This window comes from Hakea prostrata, chromosome 1 (genome assembly GCF_041222555.1).
Source record: "Hakea prostrata isolate BN-2017 chromosome 1, UWA_Hpros_2, whole genome shotgun sequence".
NCBI lineage: Eukaryota > Viridiplantae > Streptophyta > Magnoliopsida > Proteales > Proteaceae > Hakea > Hakea prostrata.
In genome coordinates, this window is record NC_142600.1 from 19,707,867 (window position 1) to 19,728,968 (window position 21,102).

Genomic DNA, 21,102 nt, shown 5'->3' on the forward strand with positions numbered 1-21,102 from the left:
TTGCAATGGCTTGGAATGAAGAACTCCAAAGAGACCAGATGCATGTTTCCCTGAGGCCCGAAGAAGACCCGAAACTTACATGCAATGATCCTTAGGATCTCTTCTAATTTAACTAGTAAATATAAGCACCAGCTATCTAGAGCGAGATCAATCTAGAAATCCCAAAATCAAAAAAGCCGAAACCTAAAAATTACATGATTATTTCCTTCATTTGATGAGGGTTGCTGCTAGTCTTTCTCCATCCATCATTTCCATCTTCAAGCCTTCGATCTAATCCAGTACATAGGAGAGAAAGCGAGAAGTTAGAGAACCATTGCATGTAACACCTTAAATTTCATATTCTCTGGGTGAAAAATTAAGGCCAGAAAACATCGAAGCTATAAGCACCGGCAAGATCAAGCAAGACCCATATATAAATCCAAAACCAAAGAAGCCGAACCCGAACAATACAAGATTATTTTCTTCATTTAATGAGGATTGCTAGTCTTTCTCCATCCATCATTTCAATCTCCAACCCTTCGATCTAATCCAGTACATAAGAGAGAAAGAAAGACACAGAGAATCATTTGCATGTAACACCTTAAATTTCATCTTATTCTTTGGGTGAAAAATCAAGGCCAGAAAACATCTCCATCATCCCAAAGACTAGAGCCGACGACGTACTCATCATCCTTTGTGTACGGCCACAAAGTCGGTGAACTGGGTCCAAAGGTCACCGGCGGCAGAACCTGTTGTTCTGGCTCAAACCCTTGCTCGCAAGAGAGAGACAAACCAGAATCAATAGAACCAGCAAGAGTGTCAATATCCTCGTACAAAAGGTTTTGAAAATTAGGGTTAACGGTAACCGTGCTTGTAGCGGGTCCACCACATCCAGCAGCAGTAGCCATGGCCAGATCGGACGGAGAGTAATGACTTTGTTGTTGATCTTGCAACAGTGGAGCCATATTACCAACGGCTGGATAAACACCGTAAGTTGTAGTAGAAGAGAGGCCTGCGAAAGTAAAACCAGAGGGGCGAGGAAGGAGAGGCCGAAGGATAGTGGAAGAAGAAGAGGAAGAAGAAGAAGCGTGAGATTTGGAAGAAGAAGAAGGGGAAGGTTGGAGATTTAGTTGAGCTTTAGAACCATACAAAACGATGGCAGCACGGTCATAGGCTCGTGCAGCGTCTTCGGCGGTGGCGAAGGTGCCAAGCCACTTGCGCGTTCGTTTGCGAGGCTCACGGATCTCAGCCACCCATTTGCCCCAGCTTCGCTGCCTTACTCCTCTGTATCTGAATTTATTGTTATCTGGACCTCCTTTCCCTTTGCACTTCCTGGTGCTATTGCTACTGCTACCACTGTTGACGCTTGTGCTACTGTTGCTGTTACTCTCTGCAGCTGCTCCTGTGTTACTACCGTGTAAACAAGTGAAGGGTAGGTTTCCTTCGATTGGGTGGTTTTGGTTGTGGCCTGCACCGTCCATTAAAGTCTGCAAGTTGGAAACTTGGTGTTCTTCCCTGTGGATGTAAGGGCGGTGGTCATATCTCTCTTACATATATATACTAATAAACCAGCAACCGGGAAGAAATTGAACACACACACTCTCTCTCTCACATACACAATATTATAAAGTATTACAGTGTGTGAGAGAGATTGAGATGGGCCCAAAAGGTTTGTGTTTTGAAGTGTCTTGGTCGTATGGAAGATGTTAATTTTGTCTATTTCCACTGTTTACTATGACGCAGCTGCTTGCTGTTTCTCTGGTCTTGAGCTGAGCTTTCTCATCAACTCTCCGGCTTCAACGTCTCTCTCTGCGTGTGGTTGGTCACTCTTAGCTAAGGAGATAAGAGGTTTATCACTTTCTTCTGCCGAATTAGAATAGAGAGAGAGAGAGAGCCGCACCCATGCAGCGAGAAACCCTAGAAAAGCACTTGAAGAGTTAAGGTCGAAATGACTTCATGGTAGATTGCTTGACAAATGTACGGTAGATAACGAACATGAAGGTCCATGATAAGTCATAAGGTTTTCTATTGAACCTAAATCTTGCTTTGTGGCTTTCTGATAAGTTTTAGTTTTAAAAGAGCTCATTGGGAATAAGCATATGGGAAAGATTCAACTCTCAATCTTGCGAAGCTTGCGAGAGAAGTAGACTCTGAGAAGTTTTCTCTTTGGAACTCAAATTTCTCTTTTAATGGCTCATCATTAGTTTGAATAGTCATCGTGGTCAAAGAATCATCCACAACTGAAGAAGAACAGAGGAAATAAATAATTATTAATTTATGTTTTCTTTGGCACTTGTCTAAATTTATAATTATTTCATCTACAAAACATAAACAGATGAATCTCATAATCAGGCAACTTCCAGTGGAGGTGGAGTGAAGATGGTGCAATTGTGCAACGTGGGTTTTGACTAGAAGTGATCACATTTTGTTTCAATGCAGCGGGTTGTTTGGGGTGTGTCTCTGACGGAGCTGCGCGGCTCTCCCGGGGTTACCACCACAAAAAACGGGGGCGGGTGGTGGGGCTAGAGGCTATTGTTTTTTTTTTTTTTTTTTTTGGGGGGGGGGGCTCGGGGGTGTGAATTTCTCCCCTCACGACATCCTTATTATATGGGAGAAAGTGAAGTTTGTTTCCAATAGCCAAAGCCATTGGGCTCCCTCTCAGTTTTCCTTTCTATGCTGGCACCTGTATCAACTCTGATAAAGGAGGGATTGGTTTTGTGTGTTTAAAGGAGATTTAGTTCTTGGAGAGATCTCGTTACCAATGTGTCTCCTTCCTTCCGTGTACCCGAAGGAGGGATTGGTTTTGTGTGTTTAAAGGAGATTTAGTTCTTGCAGAGATCTCGTTACCAATGTGTCTTCCTTCTGTGCTTGCGGGAAAAGCTGTGGCAGTGAGATCGGCTATGATGTGGGCACTGAACGTATGTTGAAAAAGATTAATCCAAACCTTGAACGCCAAATCTGTTGAGTGACGAAGTCTTCTCCAATCTCCTCGTTTTTCCTTCCGTACCTCTTTCTTGTGGAGAGAGAAGAAAACAAAAACTTAAGTAATTGGAGGGACCTATCATAGCTATTTATAATAATACTCTCAAACCCTAATCCACTTCCACAATGGACCGGTAATTAATTCATTGCATCGGCCCAATGTGTTGAGACTCCCATCAATTATTAACTTTAATAATTAATTCAATCTCACTTGGGCTAGATTAATTACTCTGTTACGATAAATTGATGTGGTCATGGAATCTCAATCACAAAATATGCCATTAATCCTTGATCTAGTTAACAAGTTCACCAATGTCGGACAATAGTAGAATATAATGTCTCATCACAAGACTTATTTCTTTATATCAAACACAATAGAAGTTTACTTACTAACTAAACCGAAATGAGATAAAAAAAAATAAAAAATAAAAAGGAATATCTAACAATTGTGATAACGTAAACAATATTATTCCTTATAGATCTTTCATCATACCCCTAAATATCGTCATATTCATGGCTTGCCTTGAACATCATTACATTTAAGAGACAAACATACATTTAGGCCCAAGGCGATGGTTAATAATCAATCCATCAATTATGACTAAAACCACATTTGGACAATATAAAATCACCATTTTCAAAACACCATAGCAACAAAGCACAATTAAATGCATGCATGCATCAAAACATCTATAAGAAAAATAATTCCTACATCATATACATATCATCAATATCAATTTATTAACTCCCTTTGAGTTCTCTTAATAAATAAACATAAATTAGATTAAGAACAAATTATAAGATCAATTAAATTGCCAAATAACAATAAGTGAGTGAATAAGGTCAATCATCAAGATATATGAAAATTACTAAGGGAAATAGGCTTCATCTCCTAGATTACTCTTTCTTTCCATCCTTAGCGTCTTTCTTTTCAAGCCAAGATTTACGTGCATTACAGTCTCTTTTAAAATATTTTTTTATCACACCGGTAACACATAATATCACCATGGTTTTTCTTTTCCTTGTTATATGGATGATACTTGTTTTTTTTTTTTTTAAAGAATTTTGTTTGTTCTTGTGAAACCCATTAGCAGATGCCTTGTTGTCTTCAGCCAGATTTATAATCTCGATTATTGTCATTTTCTTGTCGCTTTATTCTTGAGCACTTATGAAAATGAGGTCTTTCTTTGTTTTTTCCTTTGTCTACGCATTGAGTGAAGTTCTAAGCATAGCGTATGACTCTAGAAGAAATTTGATAGCAAGATGAATTAGATATTCATCATTGATTGTTGTCCCATGATCCTTTAATTTATTTGTTGTAGAAGACATCTCCAGAAGATATTCTCTAAGACTTCCTGTACCATCAAATGTAGATGAAGTCAGCTTGGATATCAGTTCTCTTTCCTCACCCTTTTGTGATAACCCAAACACTAATTTTATCTTTGTAAGATATTCTACTACAATGTCCTTCATCTCCACACTATCACGCATGGACTTAGAGATAAACTTTTTTATTATTATTAAACTTTTCTTGTTGGCTGTCACCCATTCTTTATGATTTAGCTTCTCTTCATGTGTACTTGCAGCGGTAAGGTCAGTGGGTTTTGGCTCTTTAAGAACCACATCATAGACAAGTAATCATAATGTAACATTTAGTTCATCTACCCATCTTCTATAGTTTTTCTATGGATCCTTCCATTGGATCCAATACAAAATCATATCTTAACCCATTAAATCAGTCGTTGGAACATAACCCCAAATGTTATTAAAACAAAACAATGATTCTAATTCTATGTGGTTTAGCTCTGATGTCAATGTTGAATTAACTTTGGGTTTTTCTCAAAACCCTAATCGATTTTCGTATAAATATTAGAATTCAATATAATGTTTAAAAGAATTGTGCATACCTTATACCAGACGTATGTTGAAGAAGATTAATCCAAACCTTGAATGCCAAATCTGCAAGTGACAAAGCTTTCTCCAATCTCCTTGTTTTTCCTACCGTACTTATTTCTTATGGAAAGAAAAGAGAACAAAAACTTAAGTAATTGGAGGGACCCCATCATAGCTATTTATAATAGCAATTCCAAACTCTAGTCCACTTTCACAATTGACCGATTTAGCTCATCTCAAAACTAATGGTAGTGCATCGGCCTGATGTGTTGAGACCCTATCAATTATTAACCCCCAGAATTAATTCAAACCCACATATTATATTAGGATAACCTTAACATGGGGATTCCAAACTGATTGCTTGGATCTTTTTTGCTACATTGTGGATCGTGAAGCTGTTGACTTTGCTGAGGCTTTAAATCCATTCTAGGACACTTTTATTCTTGCTAGTGATTTTTCTGTTTGCATGTTTGATTTTCCTAGGGAAGAGAATGTTGTAGCTCATTCCCTAACCCAAAGGGCGTTGTCCATTTTGAGTAGGACAAATTTGCTCACTTCTGCTTCCTAGGTTCCTCCTTTCGTTGTTAAGGACCCATTGCTTGCTATTGAATGAAAGTTCTTTCTTAAAAAAATAAATGCATTTAGTATACTTTATGATCCATGTTTTTTTGTTAAAATAAAATAATTTAAATATAAATTAATAAATACATCAACAACTATTTATGATCTATCACCATAAATTGTTATTTATTTTGTTTGCATGAGTACATTAATGAACATGTGCAGACTTAAGTAGGAGAAAAATGATAAAACTATAAAAAATTAGAATAATACCTTGTTTTTGTCTCTCTCCAACATTGACATTTCTCCAATCTTTTGAGATATCAAAACTTGCCTAGACCAATAAAAGAGCAAGCTAAAATTAAATCTATAGCCGATATATATTTTACAAGATAAATCAAAATCAATGATACATATTATATTATCACCCAATGGTAACAAACTTGTTTATTGTTAGATAATATATTTTATCTAGTAATAACTAAAAGAAAAGTGGATGTTGCTCATAACCTATTATCATAATTGATTCTTCATATGGCAAAGAGACATTTCTTGTGAATGCTTTAAAAGAAGTCAAAATGATCAAAATAAACATGTGAAATAGAATGTTATCTAATTGTTAACGTTGTGTTCTCACGTCTAGGCATATAAAAGTCCAAGAACCTTATCTGCCAAAGTGTGCGGTTTATGAAAAGTATATGACCAAGTAGGGATTTTTATTTGCGGTAGCACCTGTCAGCTTCCAACGGTTGGATAATTTGAGTTCTCTCGATTCAGAGGTATAATTGTAAATTTAAAAACTTAAAAATAAGTTTAGTAAAACAAGATTTTTACATTTAATCCCATCACTTTTGAATCTGAATTGTTAAAACTAAAGTGGATTACGTGGCAAATATTCAACCGTTGGCAGCTGGCGGCAGCTGCTACCGCAAATAAAAATCCGACCAAATAGTGTTCTTTCTCTCATTAGTTTCTTATGTTGAGAATTCATTCGGACTTGATTAGATAGAGATAGATAGAACAAAAAATTAATAAATTGAAAATGAAATGTTGAATAAAAATAATTAAAATTAAGTCTCTTGATGTTTAATTTTTTGTCCCGGTCAAATAATGTTTGATTGTTACTGATAATAAAAGAAAATAAATATTTTAAAATTTTATATATAATAAAGTGACGAGTCTGTAACATTTTTCACTAAGTTCCAAGATAAATCTTTCTTGTCAAAATGAGAATCTTTGTTAGGGTGACTCAAGATAATTTTCAAAAGTTGTTACTGGAGTCTCTAATCAAACTTCGTTATGATTCCTGTATACCTTGAAATGTTCAGTCAATAAAATTTCATATAATCCAAAAAAAAAATACTATTTTATCCTATCCGTATATTAACAATAACAATTAACCTTAGGTTTAATTTTGTTATTTACTTCCAATCAAACGTAATGAATCACATCATCAAATGAAAGTTACTAAATATGAATAATACTTAATTGTTTTTGTTGAGATCACTCCCTCTTTCTGTGATTAAAATCATGTGTAATCCACGACCACCATGGCCTTCGGGTTTGAATATACAAATTTAAACACTTGAATCAGATCTTCTTCCTGCCTAATTTATAGAAACCACAAACCCTAATTAACGATACTGCAATGCCTTACTGAGGGAGATGGCAAACCAATTTTCCCACCCCAAGTCTTTTCAAAACCTCACAAAATGTGTGAAACTTTGTAAAAAAATATGGAAAAGTAAAAAGCAATTAACATTTTTCCACAAAATCCCTTCAATTCTTTTCATTCTCCCTCACCTCACTATACATGGGACCCACATGTTTTTTTTTTTTCTCCACCCTACCTTTACATACAAATGCAGCTATGATCCTTTGTACATTTGGATAGAGCCATGCAGCAGGTTCACACCAGGGTCACTAGGAACACGATAACATCCATTTTCCAATGGGCTTTGCTTGGATAGTAGAAACTAGAAAGGGTGGTGCGGTGATTGGGAGACAGGACTTGCTGCGGCTGAGACTTGAATGTCGTGCATTAAATGCGCAGCAACTGCTGTCTTGTTGAGATTGAAATCATGCAAGTGGTTGAAAGAGAAACGGACTTAGCAGTACACTTAATGTACAGCACTGAAGTTGAACCACGCACTGGAAGTGACATCTGCCTCTTTGTTTAGTCTGTGTAGGGTAGGCATGTGGTGGCCGACTCTTGTACATATGAATCCCAAGATTCCCAACAACACATGAGAGAAGCCGCCCTTGGAACTTACACAAACAGTTTGTGACTCCAACCCACCCACAACTGGAAAGTGTTGGCTTAAAGTAGTATGAGAAAGACATTATCTTCAGTTTCCCAATGCCATCTGCTTCACTGTAGCTCACATGTTTCTTTCTTTTCAGATTTTTCTTTTTTTAATAGCAAAAAAGCACTCCCACACATGAGGGAGGAACCATGGTAGCATGGCCTTAAGCTTTTCAAAGTAAAAGTACTCAAATCTTGTATTATAAACCAAAAAGAAAAGGTTATTACTTACAATTTTGCACCATTTGCCTCGATCAGATTTGATTTGTTCAGGTTCGCAAGTTTGGAACAAAGTGAAAACCAGATTAAAATAATCGGATTATATTGACTAATTGACGCATTCATAATGCTGTAAGCTTTCTTCTGAAGCCTTCTACTGAAAAAAAAAAAAAATCTTATGAAGCCCATAATATTTTCAATAGGATCGATGTCGAAAAGTAGGTGGGCTTCGATGGGCTGGCTAAAGTCGTTAACCAAAAAAAAAAGGTTGGCTAAAGTCGTTAACCAAAAAAAAAAGGGTTGGCTCAAGTAGGTGCCGGTCTGGACCTATAATTTTCCTGCCCAAATCTTTGGGCTGGGCCTAACTTAAAAAGTTACAATATAAAAACTAATAATAATTATCTAAAAAAAAAAAAAAACACTAGGCTGCGTTTGTTTGCAAAGGTGGGGTGGGAAAAAAAAACATGGGTCCCACATGTAGTGGGGTGAGGGAGAAGAAAAGGAAAGGAAAGGGTTTTGTGGAAAAGTGATCGGGTGGGTCCCACTTTTTTACTTTTCCCAACTTTCCCACAAAATCCAACCAAATATGTGGGGTTTTAAAATAGCATGGGGTGGGAAAGTTGAACTGCCACATCAGCACAAGGAACCTTGTCTCCCACTTTTCCACCCCAAGCAACCAAACACTCTACCATTTTAGGATTTAAAGGAAAAGTAAGAAATTTATACATTTTTCAAGAATTTTCCCACCTCTTTTTTCCCACCCCACCTTTATTCCAGCAAACAAACGCAGCCAAGACATTAGACTGAAAGGACTAGAGCAACTAGGGTATTTGTACTTTGTAGTCTTTTCAAGTGGAGTCCTTTGCAACTCACAATTAGTGGGTAAGCAATTTTTTCTTTGTTCTTAGATTTTCTAATCTAGTGGAAAAGCGTTCCCTTTTAATGTTAGAATGCAAATTTGATTCGTCGAAACCCAGCGACGCAGCAACTACTTCTTGATGAAAAGTTCCTTTCTCGGACAACAAAACAAGCACGCGGGCCCTTCGCTTCTGGTTTTGCTTAATCCTTACTGCTTTCCACCATTAAAAACCTCACCTCTCACTCTCACTCTCACCTACCTTTCTTTCTATACATTGTTTCTTTTGAATATTTTTATTCGGTCTCTTCGGATTGCTAGAAAATATGAGAACGGACGGTACGAAAAAAATTAAGAGACCAGACAAATTGAAAATTATAAAATAATAAAAGGTTACTGTATAAATGTTGAAAATCATATTCTGGAATTTGACTATTAAAACTTTTTATTTTCACCGTAAGTTCTTGAATTTGAAGAAGAAGAAAAAACTAATACGACTATAATTGTGTTTAACTGATTAATACAAACACAGCAGTTTTTTGGTTCCCTGTTGTTTTCTTGAGAATGAAAGGGTCTTATTTTAAAAGAGTGGTGGGATACGACTATACGAGAACAATGAGTCGAGCAGTTGGGAGCTGAAGCGTTGTGGAATGGTTGTTCGCCAGAGAGACGGCAGAGTTGCTGCTTGGGAACCCACGATTAAGATCAAGTTCTCTCATGCTTTTATCGGTATTTCTCAGATTTTCTTTGATGGGTTTACGGAATTACGGATAGAATTAAGTTTACTAATCCTTTCATCAAGCAAAATTTTGGCTCTTCTTACCGTTTCCCCACCCCGTTGTAACTCTGTATTCCCTATGGATTCCTGTGAATAATTGATTGTGCTCTGCCTTGTTTAAGTGCAGACTTTTGGTCATTCTCTCTCTCCCCCTCTCCCCCTCCCTCTCTTTCTGTGTGTTTTTTTTATTCTAGTCTTAGTGCACTAGATGTACGTGGTGTTACTTGATTTCATCACTAAGGGATCCAAAACCCTAAAAAATGGAAACTTTAATGGGTTTTGCAATGGAATGGAAGGGATCTTATTACTTCCCCCCCACCCAATTTAGTACTTTTGCATCATTATCATATTCTGCATAACCCAGAGACTACTTTCTCTTGTTGATAGTGGTGTCTTTATGTTCAACTCAATCTTACTGGATTTCTGAAGTGGGCTATCTTTCCTTGGATCAGTTGTTGTGATTTTTGTTTTCCGTTGACTCCTTGTTTGTCTTCTTACAAAATTGATATATGGTCATAAATGGTCTTTATAATACGGGATTTGAAGGTCAGTTTGGAGCATAAAGAACTGAGCTGTTAGTTTAGAGGGGAGTAAATCAAGGATGATGAGCGTTCACACATGGTATGTATGAAGGACATGTCCAGTTTGGTACTCATGGAGGATCCAGCTACCAAAGAGATAAAGCTTGAGGAAGCGGATAGAAATCAGGAGATATCAAAAGCTTGTGAAGCTGTTGCTAAAGTAAGAGCCGAGGTTGACAAGCTGTCTGAAAAGGTAGATCTCATAATCCATATAAATCCATTTGGCTGCCCCACTAGGACTCATAGGGAATGGTTTATTGTGTAGGTGGCTGCCTTAGAGGCAGCAGTGCATGAAGGGTAAGAAGGTTGAAGAGAAGGAATTTCTGATCTTGACAGAGCTGCTTATGGTGCAATTACTGAAATTGGATGGCATTGAGGCTGAAGGAGAAGCAAAAGTGCAAAGACGAATTGAGGTTGGTTATTTATTGGTCTTCTTTGATTAAGATTGCAAATTTATTCTCTCTCTTATTCTACGTTTCCATGCCTGTCTTGCAATGAGACGCTTTGAATTCACATGGAATGGTTGACTTCATTTTTGTTGTAAATTATTTTCTTGTTAAGATTTAAATAGTGCTATACTTAGTTGGTCATGGAATGTGCTACTACATTCAATCCTTTTACCTATATATTGATTTTGCCAACTTATTGTTTGAAAGATCTCCTTAATCAGTCTCTTAAGTATTCTCAGATAACTTGAATCCAATTATTGAAGATTTCAGGGAAATGTTTGTTTCATTAGGGCGAAGGGAAGAAGATAATGATGAATCATTCTATATTGCTCCCTCAGAAGTTTTAAGATTTTTGTTTGTAGTGGTACATGGGATACAAAGATGTGAGTTACTATATTCATTTACAATTTTTTCTTTCAGGTCAATGTCTGCAGTGTCAAAGTTTATCTGCTTGGTAGGATTATTTGCTGATTGTACTCTTTTTTAGTTTCTGTGCAAAACTAAGATCTTTGGATTCCTAGATGTCTTGGGAAATATGACCAATTGATCTGATGGGATAAGATTTCTATTTCATAAATTCAAGTCAATGGGGAAATTTTAGTTTACTTTCTGGTTTCCAGTTTCTTTAGTGGGGTGGGATTGTAGTTTGCTAAATTTCTCGGTGGATCAAATAGAATATTGGATCGTAGGTAGTGGAATTGGTAAGTAAAGGTATTTTATTCTTCCAAATTTGATGGTGTATGGCGAAGTTGAGTAGTTGGATTGCTATTTGCTTGTTGAATTGAAGTTGGGATTCTGTGCTTTGCTGCCCTTATATATTCCTATATTCCCCCCCCCCCCCCCCAAATTCTCTGTTTTCTATACTTATACCTTATCCACATCCAGCATTCTTCCCCCAATCTTCACTCACATGCTGCCCATCCAAAAATAATTTTGAGAATTAGATGAGAATAAATTTTCTAGATGGCCAAGAATGAATTTCTGATTATCCAATATGACAGGATTTTTTTTTTGTGCTTCTAATCTTAAAATCTGTATAGTCGAGCTCCTGTTGCAAAAACTGTCAGATTGAAAGTTTGTATTACTATTTTTAATAGTGTGATTCGTTAGAGGATCCTACAAAATAATGTTAACTCTCAAACTGAAATGCAAATGTGGCTTGCTGTACATTGTTCTGTCTTGCAACTTAATTACATGAAGTTATATAAGATAAGCTGCATACATGCTTATTTCTTAGTGGTAGAAATTTCAAAATTGTGGTAATTTTTTTGTGCATCATATGCTTTTGATTCTTGCTATATAATGTGGCATGATTCCAAACAATAATAAGATATGCCCCAAACCATTGACTGAAGAGCATCTGAAAAGTAAATTTGTTAACGACCAAGGCACATGAAGGGTGCAACAGCAATACAAGCTGTCTTGCAAATAACAAGTCTTCGCTCCCGACTCCAGAAACACTACCACATGTTTATTGTAGTTTTGATGGTCAAGAAGAAGAGCACAAGGAGTGAAAATGATTACATTTCTTCAACATGCTGACATATTTAGTTACGTTCCCTCTCTTTTGTAAGAGAATATGTGAAAGTCTTTAGGTGTTTATTTAATTCTGTTTTCTTACCACCTGAGCTTAGTCCTTTCAAAATTCAAATGCTTCTTGAGAGAGCATGAATCATCATCTCTGAATTATCTGGAGAGGCTCCTTCAATCCTTTGACTGCCTGAGTTTTGTGAGGAATGACCAAGAACATTGAATTTGATGCTATTCACAAGTTACTAGTAGAAAGAAGCTGATGATCTGCTTCTTTTGGGAAGGGTGTTTGAACTGTAGTCCCTGATAAGACTTTGCATAATGGAGCAAAAAAGCATCTTTTTGAATTCATCATTAATAACTTCTCAACATAGAGTCCAACCTTTGTAGCATCAGTGATCTCCTAAATGATGTCTGCCTGGGAAACTCTTTTTCTTCATACAGAGCACCTGCAAACATAGATTTTCAAAAGAATTTTCCATCTCATGGAAGTTTACTACAGACTTCAAAGTAACTCATATGAGTAGGACTACTGATCCAGATTTGAATAATTAGACACTTGAAACAGGTCACCATCTACATTGCACATGGAGCAATTATGGCCCTACTCACCTTTTTGTGATTGACTCCTAGGGAAAAGCTTTTTGCATTTTTAGATCAAGGTTTCAAAAAGCCTAATGAGGAAAGGACCTAGTCTACTAATAAAGGTTTGACTGAAAAGGACTCTGAGAAAAACTCATTTCTGGGTAAGTTTTTTAGTACTGCTTTGCTAGCAGACATTTAGGTTCCAAGTCTCCTGGCCAATTATCTGGTTCTGGTTAGAGATGAATATTTGCTTCAGTCAGGGCATATGGCCCAAAACATTGTAGCTCTTCATCTTGATCAATATTTATGTGAGATGAGAGTTGTGGGCATGGGATGTGCATGTGGCGAGTTTTCATTATGTTTTGTGAATATTGTGATAAAATATTGTTAAAAACAAAGCAGATTGTAGATCTGGATGGCAATGGAGAGAACAAAATGTAGAGAGACAGATGTGTAGTGATGATGAAGTGAAAATATGAACTGTGAAAGTAGAAGGTGCACTACTGCTAGATACTTTAGCTAGAAAAGGGGTTGGTTGTGACAGCTAGTATGTGCGATCTTATGGCATGGAATGAGTTAAGAAGTGAGGAAGCCATCTGCTTCAATGATTTGTGTTGTATTGTGTGTATTTCACTTTTGATATAATTATGTAGCTGTTAAACATTTAGCATATTTTTTTGGCTGATGGTATATGTTAGAAAACAAGCATTAAATAATCAAAACAACAGCTGAACTAGAACAAAGAAAAGAGAGAAGAAGAAGAAGAGAAGAGAGATGAGGAACCAGTAGAAGAGGCCTGTGATTCTTGCTTAAGAGTCTAGAATCACAGAGCCCTTTTATTTATAGCTTCTAATGAATCTAATACAACTTGAGAGACAAGTAATTGTCCTTCTAGAAAAATGAAACAAAAAATTACAACTTTAGTAACTTCCTAGCTCCTAAAATAGAAAATTCTGAAAATAGAAACTACTACCAAAATAGAAACTATGCTTTCTAAAAACTCCCAAAACTTATGTAGCAAGACTCCAACATTAGAAATAGAAAGTAGAGTAGCATCACTAGCATATATTGTTCACGTGAACAATACCATGAACAGTAAAAACAGATTTTTTATTGTTCACGTGAATAGTGTCGTGAACAGTAAATAGCCCAAGTGTATATACTTCAACAGTATAATTTGTGAGATGATATTTTATGAAATTAACGAATATAACTTCATTAGTTGTTTTATCTTTTTCTCTTTTGTTGGTAAAATTTAAAAAAGAAAAAAGAAAAAGAGAGGAGGGGTACACACTGAGAATTGCTTTAGAGATACCGAGCATTCCAACCATGATATCTTATCCAATCAGACAGTTTACTTATGGACTTAATATTTGGAATTCTAGAGAGTCATACTTCAAATTAAAATCAGGCATCTTATGACAATCTGCACCCACCACAACCTTCAGAGCAAATTTGACTTGAACTTGACCTTACCATTCTTGATTAAACCAAAACCTAAACATACACTAAAGTATATTTTTTTCGAGTGGATACAAATGAACAATCTTTGACTAAATTAGAATCTAAACATACATAAAAACATAAATCAAAGAAATGCAACAAATTTGCAAGGTGTAATAGGCCTGACACAAGTCAACTCGAGCTTGACTTAAATAGTCTGCACTAAACAAAAACTAAACATAACTAAAGACAGAAGGTTAAAGAACTATAGTTTGTCTAGATTAAACTAAATTTACTAAAATTATGGCAGTATGGTTTCCACTCCTTGTAGTTAGGTATGCCTAGATGAGAGAGATAATGCTGATGAACTTCATCTGTTCTTCCTTCATTCTAGCACCATATTGATAGCAGCTTTGCTGCATGTACACCCAGTTGACGCATGTCCCACCTACTTCCATTTAGAGTGTCTTGAGGGACAATTCTAGAATCAAAGAGGTCATTGTGTTGAATGCGGAGCTTACATGTGGCTGAACCATACTCCCTTACTGCTGCATTTGTCTTGAGTCCATTTCCTTCGTCTAGCCAAAGGTTGAGGATTATGAGTATTATTAATCATCAAAATCTTGAACTTTCACACAGCTGATCATCCTCACTAGTACTGCTTTCCACTCAAATTGGTGCAGACTGGAGAACATAGTGGCTACAAGTTTTCCGTCTTACACACTTCTGTGGTCATTCAATGAAGAAACAAAGAATTCTAGGGGAGCAGGTTACCTAGGTTTGGCCTTTCTACATAATTGTTGTTTGTATCATTAACTACTATATTGGAAACGATAAAATTCGTTCACTACGGGCCCGTTTGATAACGTTCTTAGAAAACGTTTTTGGCGTTCTTTTGTTTTTTGGGAACGGAAGAACGGGTTAGAGGCGTTTGATAAAACGGTTAGTTCTTCTGTTCTTTAAGAACGAACCGGACAGAAAAGTGTTCTAAAGAACGCTTTTTGCAGAACATAAAAAAGATGTTTTTACCAAAGAACAGAAACGAAAGTGATAAAATTGGTTCAAATTGAAGCTTTAAAACGAGTTTATCAAACTCCAACTTTATTTTTCAACCCAAAAAAAAAAAAAACCAACTTATTCTGTTATTAGTGTTCTGAAAATTCTTTTCAGAACGGATTTATCAAACGCCATTTTCAAGCAAAGAACGGTCTTTTAGCACAAAAACATTAAAAAATGGTTTCGCATAAGAACTGGTTTCTCAGAACAGAAACGTTACCAAACGCATACTACAATTCTTTGTTCAGACTCAACTGGCTCCTTTTCTAGGAATCTGGAAATTGGTGGTTGAGGTGGAGTGACACTGATTGGAGGCTTTACATTAAAAAACAGGGGTGGTTCTTGTGTCTGGCTAATCCCAATAAATGAAAGAGTCACTATTATAAATTCCTAATACAATAAATCCTACTGGAGTATGGATAAATTACCAAATCATGGGGGTGACGGGGGTTATTATATGCTATAAAGGACCACATAAATGGGGTTGGACATATGGAACCATGGACATGGATGAATTTGTATCTATGCCCCCCCCCCCTTCCCCCAAAAAAAAAAGAAAAAAATGGTATTTATGTCCCAGAGGTCACAGTTGTCCTGCCTTTCAGTTTTAATGCAAGTATATGTACTGTATGATTGAGTATAAACCTTCATTTGTTTTTTATTACGTATATTTATTTTTAATCTTATGAATTGAATTTTAACACATGATAGGAGTGATGACCTCCCAATATAAGTGCTGATGTATACCAATCCTTCCACCAGAAAGAAAAGAAAGAAAAAAAAAGATGTATACCAATCCAAACCCTTAGATAGGTTATGCTTCGTTTTATGTTATGTCTTCATGAGCTATCCTGGAGCTTTGGTGCGCTGCCTATAGGGCTATTATTGTATTTTTGTTAATTCTTCTACCCCGGTGAATGCTTGTTATGCCACTTGCCAGTTTCTGTTTAGGAAAGGTAATACAAGAATAGTGGACAATGAGGTCCAGTTGTTTACTGAATTTGGCTCTATGAAATTTTGTATATAGTAGAATGTTTATTTTTCAGTCCAGACTTGGGCCTTGGTTAAACTGGCACTTGTACCAGCTCTAGTTTTTACATTTCAGGTGATCTGCTAATCTATGGAATGCTCCTCTGGCACTTTCTGGGTGCCGAGTTACCTGGAGACGAGGCAGATCCCATGTAGATGTATCATTTTAAGTATTGATGATGATGATGATGTCCAAATAACTGAAAGTCTACATGCTTTGGGTTTCTTTATAAAACTAAAATTTTATCCATCAATACATGTATTTTTTGGTTAGAATGCCATAATATTGATCCTTATATCTGCAAGTGTTGGTTAGAAGGCCATTATATTGATCTGTACTGTTAATTTGATCGGTGGCATCATCCGTATTGTATTTTGTGTACAGGTTCGCCGTGTGCAGGGTCTTGTAGAGACAGTTGACATTCTCAAAGCACAGAATTCCAACCCTTTCAGCAGTCACAGTAATGGTATACCTATGACCACCAAATGGGAGACATTTGATTCTGGTGTTGGAAGCTCCACTACTGCACCCCCTATGTCGTCTCCTACGAAAATAACGAATGATTGGGAGAAGTTTGACTAATCGAATCTCTCTTGTTAGCCTGGTTTTGTTCAATTCCTATATTTGATACGTTATGCTATGGCACATCATATACATTTTCAGTTTTCAGGCTCCCTTGATTGTTCAATCCCTCTTCAGTAGGGAGAGGGAGAGAGTATTGGTATTGATAATGTAGAAAAAACTAGATTTTCTTTTGAAGAGATTGACATTTGTAGGTATGTTGTTCTCAGATGTCTTTCCTCAAATATGTATGTTGTATCCTTAGTCTTCTGCTTTTGCCTTCTCAATTTATAGCTAATTGCAGGGAATTACAGGAATACTAATTAGATGCTCAAAATCCCTGTAAGCTTTTCATGATAGAATTACAGGAATACTCATAACACAAGTAATTACAAATGGCTAAATTTTGTGGTTGGGTTACAAGCCTGCAAAGCTTCTTGCCAGGGTACTGTGCCTCAAAATTACAAGGTAACAGACTAACAGTAGTTCTTTTGTGCTAAACTTTTTAGTAGAAAACAAGGTTTCAAAAATCAGATCTGCCGTGATCAGCATGCATTCATGCATGAGCCATGACACGTGTAGTTCCACTTTTCACTTTTCACTTTTTTTTAATTATACTTTTAGACTTTTAGTATTAGCTTTTTTTCATCATACTTTGTATTTTATTTTACTTTTCTTTTTTAACCCCTGCTGATGTCATCAGGTGCATTTTTTCGGATCTTGCGAAGCCGAGTAGACACCACGTAGACTTACATTAAATGGTTCACTTCCGATTAAAAAAATGGTTCTTTTTATACGGTTGAGATTTAAGGAAATTTGTGTGATATCCATCTATAGGTATCATAAACACCACCATTTCAGATGCGCCATCTGATAAGTTTCGAACTTTCTATTAAAAAAATAATTTAGTGGTCCACGTAAGTTAAAGTACTCAGTGGTCCACGTATGACTCCCATTTTTCTCTTCTAATCTCGTGGTTGGTGGATTATAGCAGTAATGAATCCACGAAAGTAAGAGGAAAATCTCGACACCCTCGCTAATGCTCTTACATAAGACACGACACCCCAACACTGGGCCCCATTATATTTAAAACGCACCTACCAGTCTTTACTGGGGAAGTGAACTGGACGACAATTATATACTAAATCAACGGCTGGGATATCATCGTGTCTTAAATGACCGATTTCTTTGACTTAAATGACCGAGGCTGACAATTCCAAGTCTCTCAAAAACGTTAGAAGAGTCAGAAGATCCAAAATAGTTTATTCGGGAGAGAAAATCAGTTTCCGAAGGAAAACCAAATCCATTCAAGCGCAGAGAGGGAGAGGGAGAGAGAGAGAGAGAGAGTTTTTGGGCGTCCATGGCTTCTTGTCTGACCGACGCGACACGGGAGCTGTCGTGCCGAGACAGCAAAGCAGCAACGCAGCTGAAGCTGATCTCCATGGTGGTAATCTTCTTCACCAGTATCATCGGCATCTGTTCACCAGTATTACTGGCTCGTCTCTTCCATGGCAAACCCATCTACGATAAAGCACTTCTAGTGATCAAATGCTTCGCTGCCGGTGTAATTCTCTCTACCGCCCTCGTCCACGTTCTCCCTGACGCCTTCGCTGCTCTCTCCGATTGTCAATTGGCAACCCATCACCCCTGGAAGGACTTCCCTTTCTCCGGCCTCGTTACTTTGATCGGAGCTCTGATAGCACTTCTGGTCGACGTCACTGCCACATCCCATGTCCATGGGAACAAACCCAGTAATTACACGCCGATTGGAACACAGGATGAGACATCGATTGATTCTAGTTTGCAGAAGAAAACGAGTAAGGTGGAAATTGAACCACAAGTTGAACTTGGTGTGATGAGCAGTTGCCATGTCGACGGTGGTTCCAAGGAACAGGAGGAATTGGCGAAGCTGAAGCAGAGACTGGTGTCGCAGGTGCTGGAGATTGGTATTATATTTCACTCTGTCATCATTGGTGTCACCATGGGGATGTCTTCAAACCAGTGCACCATTAGGCCTCTTGTTGCTGCCTTGGCGTTCCACCAGATCTTCGAAGGCATGGGCCTCGGCGGTTGCATCGCTCAGGTATCCGATAAACGTTGCTTTCTCACTCTCTCACTGGTTTTCTTACTGCTTTGGCAACCTTTCGTATTTCCCATTGATCTGATTAACCATTTCGTGACTGACGATACCTATACATTCATTGTGAAATTCCCAGAAGTTTTTTTTGAGAAAATGAACTGAAAATAGTTATCTATTATCCAAATTGCAGGCAGGTTTTGGTCTTGGCACAACATCTTATATGTGCTTCATGTTTTCAGCTACTACTCCAATGGGGATAATTTTGGGAATGGTAATATTATCTGTGACAGGTTACAGTGACAATAGCCCCAGTGCCCTGATACTAGAAGGGTTACTGGGTTCTCTTTCTTCAGGTGTATTGATATACATGGCTCTTGTTGATCTTATCTCAGCTGATTTCTTTCATAACAAGATGATGAGTTCAGAACCATGGCTAACAAAAGTCTGTTATATTGCCTTGGTGTTAGGATCTGCTTCCATGTCTGTTCTTGCTATTTGGGCTTGAAATTATTTTTACGACATTTGAAGCAAAGCTTATACATGTCTTGTACATTGTTTCTGCTCTTTGGTCGTCTTAAATGAATAAGATTGTTTTACTATGTACTTTTGTTGCTGCAATTATATTTGGTTTTCCCAACTGCTAATAGAACCAGGGAGAAATTGAACTTAATTGGTGAAGGGGACTTTAACTAAACTAAAGATCCTCATGATGTTTGAACTACTTGCAATCTGTTCAATAGTTCTCCTAATGTGGAAACTCAGAATCAAAATACAATTGGAGCCCAAGAAGGATTGGTTCTTTCACTGTTGTGGAATGTCTCGGACTTCCTTGTTCCAAGAGTTAATGGAGGTTGACAAGAGATGTAGAGGGCTCACCATACGAGTTTGGATCCTCTCATTGGAGGGGTGGGGTTCTTCTAGTGAGTGTTCAAATGACTTTTAAGATTCAGTGACTTATAATATTCTAATGTTAAGGTATTCATTGGTTTTACTTTATCTATTAAAATATTATACATAATTGAGTCGTACTAGGAGATTCCTTCCAAAGAAAGGAACCAAATAGGCACAAGAAAATATTAAATTATTTATTTATTGGGTAATGTTCTATTTAATTTAGTATTGGAGATTCTCTCCTGCCGCATTGGCCCTTTTTACAATTTCACTTTCCACGGCAATCAAACACTATGAAAAGGTAATATTACTAAAAAAAAAGAAAAAACACTATGAAAAAGGTCTTTCTTATTTTATGTTATCTTAGTATATTTATTTTATCGTTAAAGAATTGGCTTAGTTAACAAAACTTAACATTTTTTTTAATAAGAAGGCAAGAGATCAACCTTGTCCACCATAACTTGAAAATTGTTATATTTTTGGCAAAAAAATGAGAACTGTTCAAATGATACATTTTAGTTGCAAGTGCTAGTTTTACTAATTCATCACTGAAAGTGTCTCTTACAATTATTCACCTCCCAAGATTCCAGCACAAGGAGTATCTAGAATTCAAATTTAAGCCTCTTCTAACGAAGAGATCCATTGCGGGGATCTGTCTCAGGAGAGGAAACCTCCATGAAGTAATAGAAAAATCATTTTGAAATGTGGCCCTTAAACCACATTACCATTCACCAACCCACAAGATCATTTGTGCTGAGCTTTAGTTCAAAGCTTTCTTGAACAAGAAATCTTCTCCTTCTTTAGAATACTCACTACCTGGGATAGTCTATCCTTTTCCACTTCCTCTATGCTCGGGCAAGAAAATGGCTGACTTCTCCTAGATTTTCAAACTCACCAGCACCAAATGGAACATACTGATCGATCAACCCCAAAAACTAAACAATGGATCCAGATTTTCTCTATCCAAGCCCTCTCATCTGTCCTATTATCGAATGAACAATGTAGGGGTGTCAACGGTTCGGGTTGGGCCGGTTTCGGGCTGAAAAGCACTCAGCCCAAACACGGCCCATTAAGAAAATAATGGTTTTGGGCCGGTTTCGGGCCGGTGCGGTTTGGGTTCGGGCTAACTAACGGTTTGGGCTAACGGTTTAAAATTGGGTTTAATAACGGTTTGGATTCGGGTTTACTAGTAGTGTGTTTTGAGTACCTTGTTGATATGTGAAATTTATCAAGCGTATGTGAACACATATAAATATTAAGTTATCTCCAAGTCTTTTGTGTTGGGCATTCAAAACCAAAAACCTTTTTTTTACAAAGAAATAA

The 21,102-nt window shown here is 37.0% G+C and overlaps 2 protein-coding genes and 1 pseudogene across 3 annotated transcripts; 2 read left to right on the forward strand and 1 right to left on the reverse strand.

The window, feature by feature from the left end:
* Positions 1-611: 611 nt before the first annotated feature.
* On the reverse strand, positions 612-1,460 carry LOC149028128 (ethylene-responsive transcription factor ABI4-like). Its single transcript, XM_089147561.1, has one exon. It carries the CDS (start codon positions 1,458-1,460, stop codon positions 612-614), a length of 849 nt encoding a protein of 282 aa, XP_089003687.1.
* Positions 1,461-2,828: 1,368 nt separating this feature from the next.
* Positions 2,829-17,026, forward strand: LOC149028129 (BAG family molecular chaperone regulator 4-like; annotated as a pseudogene). Its single transcript, XR_016172061.1, has 4 exons — positions 2,829-2,897; positions 10,153-10,347; positions 10,420-10,567; positions 16,632-17,026. The product of XR_016172061.1 is annotated as a BAG family molecular chaperone regulator 4-like (transcript).
* Positions 17,027-17,454: 428 nt separating this feature from the next.
* Positions 17,455-20,134, forward strand: ZIP6 (ZIP metal ion transporter family). The gene is made up of 2 exons (XM_089168706.1): positions 17,455-18,891; positions 19,079-20,134. Exons 1-2 carry the CDS (start codon positions 18,169-18,171, stop codon positions 19,391-19,393), a joined length of 1,038 nt encoding a protein of 345 aa, XP_089024832.1. The 5' UTR covers positions 17,455-18,168; the 3' UTR covers positions 19,394-20,134.
* The last annotated feature ends 968 nt before the right edge of the window (positions 20,135-21,102 follow it).